This window comes from Aquila chrysaetos, chromosome 26 (genome assembly GCF_900496995.4).
Source record: "Aquila chrysaetos chrysaetos chromosome 26, bAquChr1.4, whole genome shotgun sequence".
In the NCBI taxonomy this organism is placed as follows: Eukaryota; Metazoa; Chordata; class Aves; order Accipitriformes; family Accipitridae; genus Aquila; species Aquila chrysaetos.
In genome coordinates this window covers 8,288,478-8,306,191 of record NC_044029.1, presented here as the reverse complement: position 1 = coordinate 8,306,191, position 17,714 = coordinate 8,288,478, and the positions used below count along the sequence as shown (strand labels likewise).

The window sequence follows — 17,714 nt, the reverse complement described above, 5'->3', positions numbered from 1 at the left end:
TAAAATTCAGATTCTTGATCTTAATTTTCTGAAGTACTCTGTAAATTGCAAAATGAAGATTACTGAAAAAACTATTGTTGATTTATTTATTATTATTTAATATCCTTCTCAGATTGTATTCTCAGACTGAATTACATCAATAACAAGATTAAAAGTTCTTAAACTATCACAGACATCAAGGTAACAGGTATCTGCCATTCTTAATGCAGATAAACATTTGAGTGGGATGAGAGACTTCATCACTGTGTTCCTTAGATTTTTGCTGGTGGCAGAACAAAAAATACAAGTTTGGAATGCAGATTCTGTTCCAAGCACACCATTCCCCTCTGAATTGACACATTTCTTTTATTTGAAGTTCTCTAAGTACGAAACTCAGCCTGTGGAAGGCACTTGAAATGGAAATTTTTTAGCCTAAATAAAAAGAAGTTACCAAATTTATAAGCACCAGAAAATGGATTACTGAAATGGGAAGTTTTAGACAAAAAATAAGTAATAATGCTACCACCTACGCTTGTAATACCACGCCTTTCTCAGTTTTCCTCAAGATATTCCAGATCACCTCACTGCTCAGAGGGTAGAGAATGTTTTAGCTTTTCAAGCTTACTCCACCTAAACCACTGAAGCCATTTGATTAAATGAATGGGAAGAGCCATTCAGCAAGGATGAAAGATGTCTACTACAACACTTCTTGGAAAAGAGCTGACAAGAGTCCAATATTTGTAAGACTCAGCGAAATTTTTGGAGATTAAATCACACAACAGAGAAGGACAATACAGAAAAGGACTGGAAGGAAAGGTAAAGGCCTAAAGAAGTATCAGCAATGTTTTGTAAATGTTTTTTCTCAGCTGGACCTGATAAAGGGTTTCTTCTGTTTCGAAGTGCAGTATACTATACAGTACTATTTACAACACTCAGAACAAATTGTTCTGAAGACTCAGGAAACTAATATTCAGCTTACCAGGAAGTTTTATTAGCCAGCTAGTAAATGGCATAGTACTTCAGACTTTAACACACATAATTTTGTAGCATACTATCATATCCATAGCCATGAACAACAAACAAACATATTAAAGCCCAAATGTTAATATCCTAGTGATTACAATATGTTGAGCGCGACCCAAATTTTAGTGGAAGTAATATCGTTGACTGTTACAGGCACGGATCAGATAATTCTTGGACCACAGCAATGCTCTGAAGAGTTCATAATTCATTTGGCCAAATATTATTCTTGCTGATGTCTCTACATAGCTGACCAGTTAGTGTGATCAAAAATATCTGAGAAAAGAAAAAAGGGTGTGTTAAAAACAACAAAGAAAGTGTTGATACTCACTCATGACTGAGTCAATCTGACTGCTAACCTGGCTCCTATGAATGACAGTGCAGAAGGATACAAAGGAGAATGATCAGGACATGTGCCTGAATACACAAGCTGAATTCTCTGCTCTGGTACAGGCTTGCTGTGTGACCTCCAGCAAGTCACTTGGGCCCACATCCACAGAAGTATCTTGAAATCTATTTCAAGTGGCACATAATTCAGTTAAGTGTTGCAGTGCCCTATGAATCCAAAAACAGTTGGACTTGATGATCTTCAAGGTCTTCTCCAACCTAAATGATTCTATGATTCTTGGTCTTAACCTCTTGAATGGGGATAACAGCTCTTTCCCATCTGACAAGAAGGTGTCAATGACAGTACGTTGAAGATCATGATACACTCATGTACTGCACCAGTGAGGATTAGATGAGTAGGAATAAGAAACATTTTCATTAGTGAACTGGCCCACTGCATAGCTGGACTATTTTTACTACATACCTCTATGGGAAAGTACCACATATGGAAGAGGTAAAATAGGTTGTACTTTTAATTCTCTGAGTAAAAATGAACTAATCTCATTTTAACCTCACAATTTTAGATATTATTAAAAATCCTTCGCCTGCTTGATGGTACTCAACCTTCAGATTGTCTGTGGATTGACCAACCAATTCTTGTTGCCATTATTCATACGATTTTGTTTTGATATTGAAAGCTTTATTCCTTGTTGCCCAATAAATTTTTTTCATAGATATGTGGGGGGAAGGGTTTCATGACTTTCTATTTTTTTATTTAGCATTTTTTGATTTAGCATATTCGTGGATTAGGTTCTGTACAAATAGAGGACAAAAGAGGTCTTTTATTCCACAGATTTTACATTCTCTTTAACTGCTTCCCATCTTTGCAATGCTGTTTGCTTTCACAAGTCAGGTCAAACATTTTGTTCAACAAACTTTGGACACCAACCTCTGTGACGATACTTCAATATAACAGAGTTTGTTGGTAAACAGTGCTTGACTTAAAATTGATGGAAAGCTTTACAAAATTTTGGAGAGCGTGCCAAAGCCAAATGGCACTGAATTGATTTTTACCTCCAGCAGAATATCAATATTTTGTGTTTTTTTGCTGAAGAGTACTCTTACCTGTGTAATTAGCAGGCTGATAGCAATTGCAGTTAAGATCAAAACATTGTTTTCAAACCATGTATTTAAATATTCTTCACACCCCTAAGCAAGTACAAATGAACAGATTTCAAGAAAAATAATTTCAACTTTTGAATTCATATTGCATCTGTATAAGAACATACTTTAAAAATATATAGAACTTTCTGCATGTTATGATGGGTTCTGATATTTACTTGCCAGAAAACAAATACATCAGTAATGTGTACTGCATAGAGTTAGCTATAACCTTTTTAAAATTATCTGAGCTAAACAGATAAACAGTAAAACTGATATTGTTGTATGGAAGTGTTCCAGAGCTTGTGACTTAATCAAAAGGGAATTTGCTTTTGTGTGAGTATAACTGAGAGATTACCTTACAAGTAAATGCTTAAAAGAATATTTTCAAGTTTTCACTGCTTCTCATGCATTATGCATCCTGAAATGGATGTGCATATTTTCCAGATTACAGTCTGTGCTTATTATATTGCTTTTAAAAATAAATTATAAACTATCACATAGCTTAAAATAGCTATAAATATAATAAAACTTATAAATAAATGCTTTCTACACTTTGAAGTGATCTTTTAATAATGACAAGGGTTTGTAGAAACAGGGAACAATTCCAAACTAATGAGTGAAGGAAGACAATACTAGGTGTCATTTGACAACATCCTTTCTATTATTTACTGTCCTGCATTGTCAAGAAACAACCTTTGCCCATTGAATTTTTGTTCTCACTGGATAGTCCTATTAACACTGGAGGGTTTACAGAAGAGAATAATATGTATCACTTTGCTCCAGCTCAGGTGATGATATCTGACAGTCCTATGCAAACTGGTCCCTTGATATTAAGACATGTAAATGAACTAGTCTCAGGAAACATATCTCATATTTCAATGCTTTGCTCATTCCTCTTATCCTGTAAAGTATTGGAGATCTCTGGAAACAGATAATACAAACAGGTGGAGACATTGCTGACATTCTTTAAGTAATGAATAGTACTTACAAGTGGGAAATGTACTGTATTTTTATATACTGTCACTTTCCATTGTCATCATTGATTTGCACAGCATGGATTTCTGAATGCCAAGATGGTTACTACTTCTTAAACCACTACTAAATGTCCCTGTGATATTGATCAGGCACAACTCCTGCTTTCTTGAAGTATCCTTAATTTACAACTGCCTACATGACTGACACCTAACAACTAAAAACCAAGGCTTCAGAGTGACCAAAGACAAAACAATGAATACTATTAATACTTTGGCATTTGTAAGCCAAGTCTTGGTGGAAAACATGTTTTGAATATTTTTTTTTCCAAAGTACATTTAGTAGCTAAAGTTACATTCTTCAAGAAAGGTTTTTTCTTACCATACTGTATGTTGAATCCCTCGGGACATCACAAAACCATTTCTTCAGACTGGATTTTGTGCATGAACATGGGATTTGAGTACTATTTTCCTTGTTTTTATTCCTTTCCCACTGTGTGACATTGTATCTTCCACAGCATTCCATCTAGGATAGAAATCCTGCAACTTGGTAACTCTAACACCTATAAAGGCTGTCACACAGAGGAATTCTCACCCCAAGAAGTGCTAGCTGTTAGTTGATTAAAATAGCTAGATAGTTTCCCTCTGTATACAGTAGGGAGAGGTTTCTGCAGGGGATGATTCATGCTTGTGTATGTATCATTTCCCATGATATGTACTGGATAGTACAGACTTAAGAACAATATGATCTTAAAATATACTTTCAAAAGGAACTTTCTTTTAGTCTCTAAACTATTCTAGAACACATGTAAATAGAAAAAAAAAATTACAAACCCAGATTAAAGTAGAACATTTTGACTACCACCCTTAAACTTCCAAAGTAATTTCAATGTCGAAATTGTGTGTAAGCAATAAGCTATATTAAGGATGTGCTCACTGTGAAGTACAACAAAAAGAAGAAAGAAAACTATACATTATTGGAAACAACATAAAGAATGTTGTTTCATAATGAATACAATAAATGGGGGCAGATTTTATAAAACATATTTTAATAAATAAAAACACAGACACTCTGTTTTACTCTGATCTAGAAACTTAAATAGGGACTAGATTTTGAAAAATTTCAGTTACTCCTTTGTCAATTCTAATGTCATATTTGCAAAAATTCTCCACTCCTAGCAAGAGATCTTTAGAAAGTTTCCCTTTTCCAACTTGCGTTTTAGCAGCAATTGATCTCTTGTGAACACATAGCTCAAACTTGAAGCACAAAGCAAATACTGTGCCCTGTTCAAATGGATTATCAGCTAGCTCCTCCCTATAATCTATTTCAATACCAGTAACACAAAACCAAGCCAAACCATCAAACAGCTTGGAGAATGGAATTCTTGTCATGCAGGAAATTCCAAGTTTCTCTTTTTTAATCAGGATGAAACTTCAGAAATATTTGAATTGTTTTGTGGGATGAAAAGTCTGTCATATTTTAGCTCAGAGGTGCTAAACAAAAGCATCTCATTTTGTGTTCTGGAGAGTCATTCCAAGAAATACTGCTTCTAAATTTTGAAAAATTAGGTAACTTAGCCAAAACTGTCCTTTCTCTGTAAAAACATTCAATGTCAACAACTCTGTAAGTTCAGTTAAAAATATCACCAGCTTTAAGCCGTACATTAAATATTACCAAAAATATATAAAAATACAGTTCTTCTCTAATACTATTCATGATATTAGGCTTTTTATTTTTCTCATGGCAGATGTCAATGATATTGTAAAGAGCTGGAAGCATGTAACACAAGACTTGGGGATGTCAGTGTTTCATTCAAAAGTGTGATTACAGTTCACCTTGGCAGATCTGATACATTATCTGGCGTAGATACCAACAGCAAAATATCCACAAGACTTTGAGATCTGCCACAGTTTAAACATGCCCACCAGGGTAGGTGGTGGGTAGGTAGCTTTCCTGAAATCTGTGCTCCCACAACAGTTCAATAAAACTGAGCTCAGGTATACCAGCACAGTCTAGCTACACCATTGACATAATGGGGTCACCATTAATCACTAGAGAAATCATGAATGCAATGAGAGAAGACCAGCTTTTCAAAGAACGGATTTTAAATATACATTACAAATGCATTTGTAATCTTGAGTCTAGACATATATGCTTCGTGAGTTATCTGGAATCATAAATTATCTTCAATGTTTGCCAAGACTATGTGACTCACCTCTGCAAGAAATCATATTAAGGGACTCACAGCTCATCTATAGAAGCATATTAAACCATATTAAACTGTTCAGCTGTAGTGTTTGTAATTAAAAGCTCATGATGAAGAATTAATTTGGAGGGTGGATAGTAGGCCACTGGTCAAAAACATTGCTAACAACTTCCAAATAATTGATCCCATACAAAAGCTTTAAAGGACTTTTCTGAAAAAGGAAACAAATTACATCCTGCCAGGCCACAAAAATTTTTATGATTAATAATTAAGTATGTGTGCTGAAAGTATTGATTTGCAAGCTCATTTGAGGCTTTAAGCATTATTTCTGAGAGAGTCTCAGCGCAATACCTATTCAAATGCTCTCACAGTAGGAGCTCTGCTTTGACCTCACAACATCTCTGCTTGTCCATGGTTCAGGTCAGTCTTGAGACCTAAGCAGACCAAGTGTTTTATGATATCTAGCACTGCCAAAGATATTAGGTAACCCACCGTTTTTTTCAGCTGCAGTAAACTTCAGTGACCAGAACTGTCTGCTCCTACATACATTGACAAGTACTTCAAAAGCCTAATCTTATCCATAATACTCCATATAACAGCAAGGAATCTGCCCACCCACATCAGATATTAGCAGCGGATCTTGAAAAATTAATCCTTTACTAAAGGAGCTGTTTTTTTAAAGTAAGTTCTGATTAGTATACACATTTTTGTTTGATGCAGTATTTTTGGTGGTGATATTTTGTGGGGTGTTTTCCTTACGTTGTGCTGCACAGCATTCAGAATGTTCCACACAGGTTCCTGCTCAGCCAGACTCTCATTCCCGTACTCAGAAATAACTTCATCAATTCTGTTGTTCCACTGATTGTGGACCTGTTCATAAATATTTATAGCAATTGATATATGCATATTGATAAGAGTATGGATGGATGGTACAATCCTTGATCTTTTATTGATATTCAGGTTTCTTCAAGGGTTACTTGCAAGCTGCAGCATTCTAATCGATTTGCTAAGTATGATGTAAGACATGTTATAGCCATTGCACTAAAAGGAAAGTTGAAAGCAAAAGGGGAAGATAATGAAGTGACCCAAATCACATACACAGCACAGGCAGATACAAGATGATTAGGCCAAATGGAGGCAGAAGAGCCAGGGAACATAGTTTAGATGCACCTGATCTGTCCTTAAATACTAAATCCGACCTCTCATACTTACTTTTAATAAGCACAGCACCACATAATAATAAGCACAAAACCAAAACTGATTCTACACCTACTGTGATACAAACTTCTGTGAGCATCATGCAATCTGGCCAGGACATGTATTGCTTTGGGCTAGGGGAGTTAGTAGCTCATGTTGGCCCCAGATAAGGTATCTTTGCAAAGACTGTTAAAATATACCTTCAACAGTAATTGAAGTGGATGAGCTGATCACAAAAAATGTGGTTATAGAGAATGTAGCAGGGAATACATGCATAGGAGATCTCCTAGGTCACTGAAAGGTTTAATTACAAAACAAGAAAAAAATGAGGCTTCGCCAACTCATTCCCCTTGCTACAGCCATCCTAAAAACAAAATTCAAAAGCTTGCACAGTGAATGATGATGTTACCATCAATTATTATACTTCAGTAACACTTAATTAAGGTTGAGATCAAGTGCAATTACAGTTGATATAAAATAAATTTAACTGCAATCTTTCAGCCAATTTTCCTAGCACAAATAGCTGACTCCAGAATGCTTCATTCCTGACAGTTCAAATCTTTCAATATGTAAAACCATCATATAAAACAGGGAGGACTCCATCATTATAAATTAACATTTAAAGAAGAAATCTTGATGATACATATTCACTTTGATGGAGTAAAACTGATTTATTTGTGCTGTACCCTGCCTGAATAGCAGCAGGATTTGAAGAACTGTATGAAATTTATGAGACCAGTGTCCTGGGAGGTTTTCTCAAACCATAGATTTTGCAATTATGGAATAGGGAAGCAGACGGACCGGTATGGATTCAGTACAAATCACCTTCCATATAATACTGTGAGGAATGCTCAAGCTATTGGAGTTGCTATATTTAGAAAAATAAATTACTGAATAAAGCTTCAAAGCAGTACAGTTACTAGTGACAACAGCTATGTCGGTATTTATTGTTGCTTCCCGTTGTTAAAAGCGAAGATACATATTCTTTATATTAGATCTCTACTTGGACCTAAAACACAGGCTCAAGCAATAAAATTAGTAATTCATTAGTATACTTTGCATGCCGTGATACCAATGAATCCTACTATCAATTGCACAGCGTACTACTATTATCACCTGCTAGCAGACACAGGTTAGCATCTAATGCTTTCTCCTACCTCTGCTGATGTCCAGGAAAGAGGGACTTTCTGGGTCATCCCTCAAAAAGGAATAAAGCTGTCCCTTACACTGTTGCTTCCACAGGAAGAGTATGTTTTGTTGCAGAGGAGAAACTGGAAATATATTTCCATGCACTCCCCTTTACAACTATTGAACCATGCTGAATTCCTCAAATTAAGTTTTCCATATATTCTGCTATACCTCGTTGACATGTAGAGTACTCAAGTTCAAACAAATGGTGATGCAGTATACAGTGAGAATTGACTATTAGAATTTTTTTAATTAATTGCAAGAAACTATTTTGAAATTATCAGCAGTCTCACATAATTTATTTACATACCTCTTCTTTTTTCATGAATATCAGCACTGATAATGCCATCTGGGTAACAAACACCAGGATTTGAAAACTCATATACTGAAAAAAAAAAAACAAATTATGTCTAAACATAATATTGAACAAGTGAGCAATGCAATAAAAAATTCCAGAAGCTCATGTATAATCCTTCATGACTATTATTTAGAGTAATTCCAACAAAAGGAAGAAATATCTTTTCCCGGAAACCCTCAGAAAGTGACATCATAGTTTAAGAGACAGGCTTCAGGCAAAGCACAACTCACTGACAAAGCCATAACCTTCTTGGAAGTGAGGCACAAAAGCTGCTGTTAAGCAGCTGTGCTCCACTGAAGAAAACTCTTATTTCATTATTTCCTGTTTGAGTTATCAAGGTACCTAAGTCTCATGCCTAGTCAAGGACTCCTTTGACCTATAAGACACACAAACAAAACAAAAAGATAGTTCATTTTGTTCATTTTCAGCGAGACCAAATTTTCACCCACAGTATCTAGATATTGTGATACTACATACTTCCATGGAAGTTGGAAATGAGACACTTCTTTCTCTTTCATCATCTAATAAATTGTGAGGCAAACACTACATGCCTAGGGCAGTAGCAGGAAGGAAGAAGATTCCTGGTTATAGCACCTGGACTCCTCTCACTCCAGTGCCAATTGATATTAGTAGTGCTTAACAAATGAATCAGTAGAACAGTTCTCTGCTTCAGCCTTCACATAGTCTAAAACAGATCACGCAAAAAGGGTGACAATAAACAAAAGACAAAGGAACAAATGTGATCAAAGGGATCATAAGAATGTATAGTTACAGTGTAGTTTTTCAGAAATCAAAGTGTTCTTCCCTCAAAAAGCAGGAATTGTATATAAATATGGAGTATCCAGGTAGGTCTACATAGGTAAGAGTTTTTTAATCATACTCTCCATTTCGATATTGTAGCCATACTGTAGCTACCTGTGCCTTCAACCTGCAATACTTTGGGGCAGGTTTTCTTTATTTCTTCAGCACGTACTAAGCATGTGAGCACATACTGAGGGAGAGTTACTCTGCATAATTTCAATACTAAATTAATTTTAAAATCTCAAAGTTAATAAATACAGTGGTTAAAATCTTTGCTGCATCAAACTGCAAGTGTTTTGTCATTGAAAATATTCAGGCAGTGATATGGAAGGATCTTGAGGTTTGTTCAGATTTCATTTGAGCCAGGACTTTATCTATCTGCTTTCTATCAGCAGATTTGTTAAGCACCGTATGTGGAAATCACAACATCAAGACAGGATCACAGTTTTCATGCACACAAAACTCCCTTTCATTTTACAAGAAAGCTGGAGTCTGATTTACACTTACTGTAACTAGTAGACATTTGTTTTCCATAACATTTCCAAGGAATCCCACGGCTGAAGTAAAAGTAATAACAGATCCAATTCCAAGTAATATACAAGAAATATATGCCACTAGCTGGTTCTTGCCTGAAGAAACTGTAACACAGTGCATTCATATTGTCACGTCTCTTTTTTTTTTGAGACTTCCACTTACAAAACTTATACCAGAAAAACAATTAAATCTTTGTAATACCATTACTGAAAGGATGGAAATAGCAGAATGATAAAAGGGTATTATTATTACTCATGCTATCTACAGCCACAGAAAGAAAAGGATGCATTTTCACAAATGCAGAGGATGGTAACAACATATGAGATGGAAACAGAACATAGTTGAACAATGTGAACCACTCATAATGAAATCAGAGGACAATTACAAGTTTACAGATTTTTTCTGTTTGCCAAAAATTAGTAGCACATGTACAAATCTTATGTGGACATAGATATTGTTCTCATTAAATCCATACTCAGATTCAATGCTATCCTCCTTTGTGACTGGCCACTTTCCCCTTTCCACTTTAACCATTTTTCCATAGATATGGAAAGTAACAGGGTTTTTCATTACTTCCATCTCCAATGCTTCATCCCAGAATTACTGTATTGGATGGTTCCCATCCCATCAGCTGGTAACTGATGCTCCTTGGCATAGCCAAGGTAGACAACTCTTTAAGAGCACAGCTGTTGTTATGTGACCCAAAACTTACTTATCTGTGAAAGAATTTGATAGACACTCTGGGAAAAAAGAATATCTGTACGGAGAGGCTCAAGCTCCAACTTGTTTTCATTCCACCCAAATATCCACCTAAAGGATCTACAATCTTGTCAAATGCAAGCCAAATGCAGTCTGGTAAATTATATAAAGAAAAGATCAACAGAGCTGATTTATAGGTCAGTGATTCATCTATAAGCTGTACACCAAGAGAAATACATAAATTGTATAAATTATAATCATATATAAATTGTAGATATACTGATATATATTTATTTGATAATCATACTGTCTATTGAGGGAATAAATACACAACAGAAAAAAAACCTATGCATTTCAATCCAATACTGCCACCTTGTGGGAAAAAATTCCATCACGCTTTCTGTTGATTTATCCTGCAACCATTTAAAACAAAAGAAAAATTATATTTATACTCACATAACTCACTGAATAAATTGTTTCTGTCAAATAAAAGCCACAGGCCAAATGTCAAAAGCATAAGACCCAGAGCCTGGAAAAAAGGAGGATTATTGTTTTAATTCAACAAATTTTTAAAAAATTAATTTGAAGCTGCTAAATAAGAAAAAGAAAACAGAATTTTTACCAAGAAAATTCCATTGAAGACATTTAAGTAGTACTTCTGTATTAGTATTTTATCTCTTATTTTCATTCTTCTGTTTTCAGTTTTGAATCACAGCTGAAAATATAATCATATATTCAGTTCAATATGAAACAGATATAACTAAGCCTATCAATTACAATGGGATTTATTTTCTTCAGATAATGTTTTATAAATTTAAACAGTCACCTGAAAGATTGAAAAAAAATAATAGTAGCAACAGTAGAAGGAGCAAGATGGTGTCTGGTCTCAATTGCCTCTAATGTTATATTGTACACATGTATTTATTTTTTTATACTTTTTCTCTTAACTGTTACATTTGGAGGCAGCATGTATCTACGAAAATTTATATTGCAGAGATGGCAAGAGTTACATAGCCTGGCATACACTTGTCCTTATATTCTTCAATACACTTCTTTTACTAATTGTTAAGGATACCAGCTGAAATGAAGAGGAAGAACCATAGTAAAGATATAAGCCCTCCTTTGTCTACATGACCCAATTCAATTTTTGTTGAAAATAGCAGATACAGCTTAATGATTTCAGTGCGATCCAGCACACAGTTCTAGCAAAGCCATGAGAGCTATTAAATGGTGCTACCAACTGTCTTGCAGTAAACCCCGGAGTACGCTTTACACTTTCGAACTGAACCTCCCAGTCACCCCCACTTACTTTATTCCTGTTTTTTGTTGTGGAATGTAACAGGATGTGAAAAGTTGAATTCCTTTGAAATGAAACTAAATCAAGAAATGCACTTCTGTCATCAACAGCAGTTGGGTGCTTGGTCAATGGGAGGGCAAGCAGAGACCCTACCCATAGCAACTGCCCCTGAAATACATGTAAAGTGCACATTAGAACCCAAGTACCAACTGTATTGCCCTTGCAAATACTTGCAAATGTTGACAGGACCGCAGTGAAGTCACACAGGCATTCGCACCTTGAGCGTAGTTCAGCATATTTCAGCAGGAAAGACCCCTAGCACTGTAAACTCTCTGATGCAGGACTTCTTTTTTTATGTATCATTATTATTATTATTATTATTATTGGATACCGTATCTTCTGGGCCTATCAAGATTTTTGCACAGAGAGTGAAACTCACACATTTGTCCCCCACCTCATGTTCTCCTTCACCTGTCTTGCCTCTTCTGTAAACATACTCCAGCATTTTGCTCTGTCTGACTTTGTGGTACAAGCTGAGAGGAGTCCAAGAGCAGCAGCGTTAGAAAATGGTTTCTGCAATAGCAGCCGACCGCAGTTGTCCTACACTTCCCTTGTATAAAGCAGGCAGGCACGCAAACATGCACAGACGTGTGAACATAACCAGCATAGGCATACCCTTCAGAAAGTATTTTCTAATGCAAAGAGATTTGTTTGAGAGGAATTGTTCTTGTCTTCCGTCAGAATTACTACAGATTGATTACAATGAGAAGTTATGTCTGCTGTTACTTGTAACACAGAAAAAAAATGACAAAGATGAAGCTTCTGCGGTCAAAAAATGTCTTGCGTTAACTTATTTTACATACAAAACATATGTTACATATGTATCAAATTTGTTGATCAGAAGAAAAGATGCTGCAAACACAAGCTTTGCCTGCCCTGCCAAGATCCTCATTGCCTGGATTATAAAACTTCTGTTGCTGAATCGCAGAATGAAGAAAGCTATAAGCTTCTCAAACTAGCTCCACAGTGGATTTGGGTCAATAATGCACCATGTAAACTTACAGACTGTATTAGATAACTGGTTTTGCACTTCCCTTGAAGAAGATCCACTACTTTTAAGAGTAATTAAATTTCATCAGAATTTTCAAAACCAGAATGTATTAAAAACATTGGTGAGATGCATCGTTCTAGTAAAAACCCCTGAATGGCTACATATTTCACTTGAACACTGGCATCTGCAATTTTTCTGTTGTAATAACTATGTGGTTTCAATGCTTTATTTTGAGCCATAATAATAATAATAATAATAATAATAATAATAATAATAATTCAGTTTATCTTAAATTATTTATCTGAAAAATAGAAATATTATCTTTATAAAATGATGTACATTTTACTTTACATTGTTACTTCACAAGAAAATCCTTACCAGCTCCGAATATTTCCGTCCTACCTTAACGAGCACAGTCCCATAATGATACGTTTCTTCCTGAAGTACAACCTAACCACATCCTCACAACAGAGAGCTTTTTTTCTGTTGATCCCCCTGACTTCCTGGTTACAGGCGACGGGCCTACAGAAACGCCTTTTTTAATTGGCGAAGTCGTTTGCTAAATGCCCGACATGGTGCCCGTGGCCTTCAGTCACCTTGACAGCAGAGCAGCTGGCGTTACAGGACAAGCATCGAGTGCAGGTTCAACCCGTGCTCGAAGACTTGACCACACCGAAAATCTCACCGGTTACATGATTCCGTAAAGTCCGAGACATCGCAGGGTGGATTTCGAACGGATGAGTTTCCGTTGTTTTAAGATTTAAATGACTTGCTCATCCGTAACACCAGTCAGAAAATGGTAGAGGGTTGCCCTTGAATCTGGTATTTTGCGGTTGACGTCCGTAAGTCTTTCAGAAAGGTACTCAGGTGGGAGAAACCCCTACTGCCCTTGGCAGATCCTTCCCATTTCTCACAGAAATGCTCCTTTTCTACGTAAAACCTGTCTTTACCTTTCAGCTCTTATTTTTCTCTTATACCTGTCTTTGCACCTTGGCGTTCCTAACCAGACTTTAGGGACAGACGCATTCCCTACAGACACCGTTACACGCTAAAACACTGTTGTCCACACCCTCCCTGCCCCGTATCGCTTTCGCCAGACTGAACCGTGTGGAGACTTTAATTCCCCGACGGGACATTTTCTCCAGCTCTCAAATAATTTGTACGCGCCTTTCTCCGACCTTTTTTATTTTTGAACTATTATTTTTTGTTCCCTGCCCGCGGCGCAGGCGGCAGGGCGTGCTGAGCCGCGGGTCCCCCCCGTACCCCTCCGGCCCGATTAATTGCTGATTCCAGTTTTTTCTGAACACTAAACTCCAGTCCATGACTAAAACCAAAACAAATTAAATTTAAAAAACCACGAAAAAGAGGGCTGTCAGGTGTTTCGTCCCACGCCGACGACAGCGCCCTTCCGCGGGGGCCCGCCGCCCGCCCACCGGCGCGAAACGCCAACCGCTGGCGAAGTTTGGATCCTCCCGCTTGCCTTCCGAGCCGCTGTTTCCCGTTGCCGTGGTGACGCCGCCGGTTTAACAGCGCGGCGGCGGGGGCTCTCGTCGTCCCCGCGGAGGGCCCGACCGGCGGCGGTTGGAGTCTGCGGGATTTCAGAGCGGAGGGGCCGGCGGTCTCCGGAGGCCGCCAGGAAGGCGGGGGGAGGCTCCGGTAGGAGCTTGGCTGAACGAGAAGTGAGTAGCTAGCCGGGGTGGATCGCGGAGCCCGGAGGCCATGGGGGCCCTGAGGGGCGGACTACAGCTCCCAGCATGCAAAGGGGCGGCCCCGCCGTCTTTCCGGGAAGCGGCGGCGGGCTGCCCACCGCGAGGCCTTCTGGGAGTTGTAGTTTCTCTCAGCGAGGAACCGCTTCGCGCCTTCGCGGCTGAGCTGAGCTCAGCCTGCCGCTTCTCCTGCTGCAGGAGCCGGCGAGGGACGAGGAGCTGCTCGCTGCCTCTGATGGAGCGGGTCTGGGCTGCCTCCCCTGTCCCCTAATTGGGGCTGAGGGGGAGGAGAGGGGTGCGGGTTGCGGAGGGAAGGGGGGACGGTGGGGGACCCCTTCCCCTTCTGCCTGGGTCCGTGTACAAGTCTCGTACTTCTGTGGGTTAGGCCATTTCTCACTGCTTTCTCGGTATCATTACAACTTCATCGAGTGCTTTCTGGATTCTTAGTCTTATTTTGGAATTGTTAATATGTTTGAAGCTTTTCTTTTGCGGTTATTAGGGCTATTAAAAACCCTTGTGAGGCTTAGGTCGTACCACTGATACTGTCCACAAGGAGTAGAGAGCAGGCAGAGGTTTTTAATATTGAAATTTGGTAACAATTGCAAAATTTAGAGGGGTAGAATGAGGGGGGGGGGTCTGTTATCACAAACTAATGTTTTTCTTATTTTTTTCCTGTTGGTATGGAGTCAGGTGTTCAGAACAAACTTCCGATGTTCCTTTTCATGTTTTAAGCCAATACATCTGAATAAATTTATGCTAAATGAGCACCCTGTTTATTTAGGTTCACGAGGTGCTGACAGTTAATATTTTCTTTGTGTAGCTTTGAAAGCAGATAAGACACTGTGGAAAGTAGAATGTCAGAAGATATTGAAGGAATTGAAAAAGAAATAGAAATTGAATTAAGCAGAATCAGTGTTTCTTCCTTTGAAGCGGGTGATCCTGACACAGAGGTATCAGATGAAGCTTTGAGCGACAGTGAGACAGTAAGTGTTCAGTGCTGCTGCTTCTATTTCTGCTTGAAAGTAGTACGGGCATTGGAAAGCCTATCTGATGAAAGAACTTTTTCCTGACAAACCTAACCTGAGAATTTCTTCTGAAAAGTAGTCTCAGTAGTATTGCTTCATGAAAAATGTGACCTCCAATGGTAACAAGACAATAAAAGAGGGGAGTATCAGCATTCTGCTTGAGTGAGAAAATCAGACTCGTAGGTGGGTAGTGATTTGTTTTAGAATCCTCTGAAGCTGGAAGATTTTATTAAACCTAATGAGGTAGATTAAATCTGGCTTATTCATCCAGATTTAATGATTCTTCATTTAAATCTGTATTTAAATCTTACAAGAGATTGTCTTATGTTTGAAGACTTCCTAATAATTAATTTCATATAAATTGGTGCTTCATGTCCTCTTTTTTTGGATGACTTCTTATTTTGGGGAAACATTTTCCTCTGAAATCCAATCAGTTATTTGGGTCCTTTTCAGTTATTTTAATCTTTCAGAGTCGTAGCAAAAGGATCGGTCTACAGGATATTAAGGTAGATGACATTTGTCATATGTGACCATAAATCATATGTTTGATATGACATAAAAATAGGCAAAGGCATCAGTGACAATTATTTATGCACTCACATGCTGAATGCCAGCAATGTTTACTGCAATTTACACATCTGAGAGAAGGCAGTCCATTTTCCCAAATCCTTGCATTAAAGACATTCTATTCTTTAGAATAGAAACTTGAAGCATTTGATTTACATGCATACTTTAAACATTAGTAAATTTGAAATTAATTTATTTTTTAAAGAGTCTGAACATTTTTAAGACAAAGATCCTGTGCATCATAGCTATTTGTTAGTTTTTGTCTTAACCTTTTACTTAATTTCTTGGTCCAACACATAAAGAAAATGTTAATTGAAACATGTTTCTGAAGATAGTGGAAGATAAGTTACTAAAATGTGTTCCAATCAAAATTTAATTAGAATGTAATTAAAAATAACTATTAATTGTTCAGTGGGTGATAAGACAATGGGAAGAGTGTAGGAATTGGGAACAATTCTGGTACCAATTGCTACTAAATCTCCATCAGTGCTTTATAGGTGAAGCCAACATGAGTCTTTATTCTTGCATGTCAAGTATTTGCCTCTGGTCATGGCCGTGAGATGAAAATGTAGAATTTATGTCAAATGTCGTGTTTTTCTAGATTTCAGATGACTTGCCAGAATCAGTTCTCTCCTATTTAAACTTTATAAAGAGCAGAAATCAAGATGCTGAAAAGCTTATACTGCACGACTTAGAAGATGAAGAAACTACAAGTAAGCAGGGGTCACAGTTACAATATTTATGCACCTCGTATTGCCAGTGGAAGTTAGACTAACAATCATCAGTAAAACAATGCAAACTTTTAAGTAGAGCAAGCAGTGAAACCTATTGCATCAACTTCTGATGGCATGCTGAAAATCTTTAGGAATAAAACCATGCAATGCTGTCTTCTAGAATTAACATCTGAGTATGAATTGAATTTTTCTAAAAATTCATCTGATGCTAAACCATAGATAGATCAAGGCAAGTTGCAGGATCATTCTCTGAAACAGGACCTGGGCCAGACTCTTCATAACAATCTAAAATGAAGTCACTGGGAGCTGAAGCTAAGAGTTAGATACAGTTGAACCCCACAGGATATGTTTAAAGTCTGTCTTTAGAGATATCCAAGCTAGCATTAAATGAAATTACCTTGTAATTGGGAACAATATTGCTGTGTCAGCTGTGTGAATGAAGCCAAGCTCATAGTTTATATGCCAGAGAATTGGCATTGTCTGTTCCATTCTAGTTTTTCACATCATCTTGGGTTTCACACACATTTAGTGTAACCATCTTTGTGAACAAAAATTCAGTATTATCTATACATTCGGACATTCGAGGAAGGTTTCGTCTTATCCTTTTTTTTGCAATGGACACTTACTTTTTTTCATTATTTTTTGTAGTTCTTTGTCAGTTTTTAACCCATGTGATAAAAGTTCTACTGTGTTTTTCTACACAGAAAATGTTCTGCTGTGTTTTATGCTGTGGAATTCTCTTTCATATTTGCTGTCACTGGATTCTTACAATATCATTGTGTGTGTTCCAGTTACACATACTTGCTGCTTTTAATGTAGATAAATGATTCCTATAGATTTGAGTAAAATTGGGTGGGGTAAGAGTTTTAAAGGAAGAAAATGCTTTATT

General features: G+C 37.3%; 2 protein-coding genes across 11 annotated transcripts in view; one reads left to right on the top strand and one right to left on the bottom strand.

The window, feature by feature from the left end:
• Positions 1 to 948: 948 nt before the first annotated feature.
• TSPAN19 (tetraspanin 19) lies at positions 949 to 14,314 on the bottom strand. 2 transcript variants are annotated; one of them, XM_030003098.1, is made up of 10 exons: positions 13,196 to 14,314; positions 11,755 to 11,910; positions 11,068 to 11,160; positions 10,902 to 10,974; positions 9,720 to 9,850; positions 8,364 to 8,438; positions 6,428 to 6,538; positions 3,844 to 3,987; positions 2,452 to 2,535; positions 949 to 1,275 (listed from the first exon to the last, which is right to left on the bottom strand). In XM_030003098.1, the coding sequence occupies exons 3-10, from the start codon at positions 11,131 to 11,133 to the stop codon at positions 1,201 to 1,203; spliced, it is 759 nt and encodes a 252-aa protein (XP_029858958.1). In that variant the 5' UTR covers positions 11,134 to 11,160; positions 11,755 to 11,910; positions 13,196 to 14,314; the 3' UTR covers positions 949 to 1,200. The 2 variants fall into 2 exon arrangements, with proteins under 2 accessions (XP_029858958.1, XP_040976485.1); XM_041120551.1 differs by lacking the exon at positions 2,452 to 2,535.
• Positions 14,315 to 14,362: 48 nt separating this feature from the next.
• LRRIQ1 (leucine rich repeats and IQ motif containing 1) overlaps positions 14,363 to 17,714 on the top strand; it is a 114,582-nt gene continuing 111,230 nt past the window's right edge. For 5 of the 9 annotated variants that reach the window (XR_005931489.1, XM_041120547.1, XM_030003091.2 and 2 more), the window contains exons 1-3: positions 14,639 to 14,906; positions 15,320 to 15,482; positions 16,693 to 16,804. Coding sequence is in view for 8 of the 9 variants with exons in the window: in XM_041120547.1 (XP_040976481.1) it covers positions 15,354 to 15,482; positions 16,693 to 16,804 (241 nt within the window). In the remaining variant the exon portion in view is untranslated. Of the gene's footprint in view, positions 14,473 to 14,620; positions 14,907 to 15,319; positions 15,483 to 16,692; positions 16,805 to 17,714 lie in introns of those variants that run through there. The other 4 variants (XM_030003092.2, XM_030003090.1, XM_030003094.2 and 1 more) reach the window with 4 other exon arrangements.

What these genes read in the sequence shown, in the direction of transcription:
- TSPAN19 (XM_030003098.1), bottom strand. Translation starts at nt 11,133, where the DNA reads ATGAAAATAAGAGATAAAATACTAATACAGAAGTACTACTTAAATGTC. An exon ending in GGGATTCAACATACAGTATG is followed by an intron (nt 2,536 to 3,843) that starts GTAAGAAAAAAC and finishes GTACTTGCTTAG; the next exon opens with GGGTGTGAAGAATATTTAAA. An exon ending in TCAGCCTGCTAATTACACAG is followed by an intron (nt 1,276 to 2,451) that starts GTAAGAGTACTC and finishes TTCTTTTCTCAG; the next exon opens with ATATTTTTGATCACACTAAC.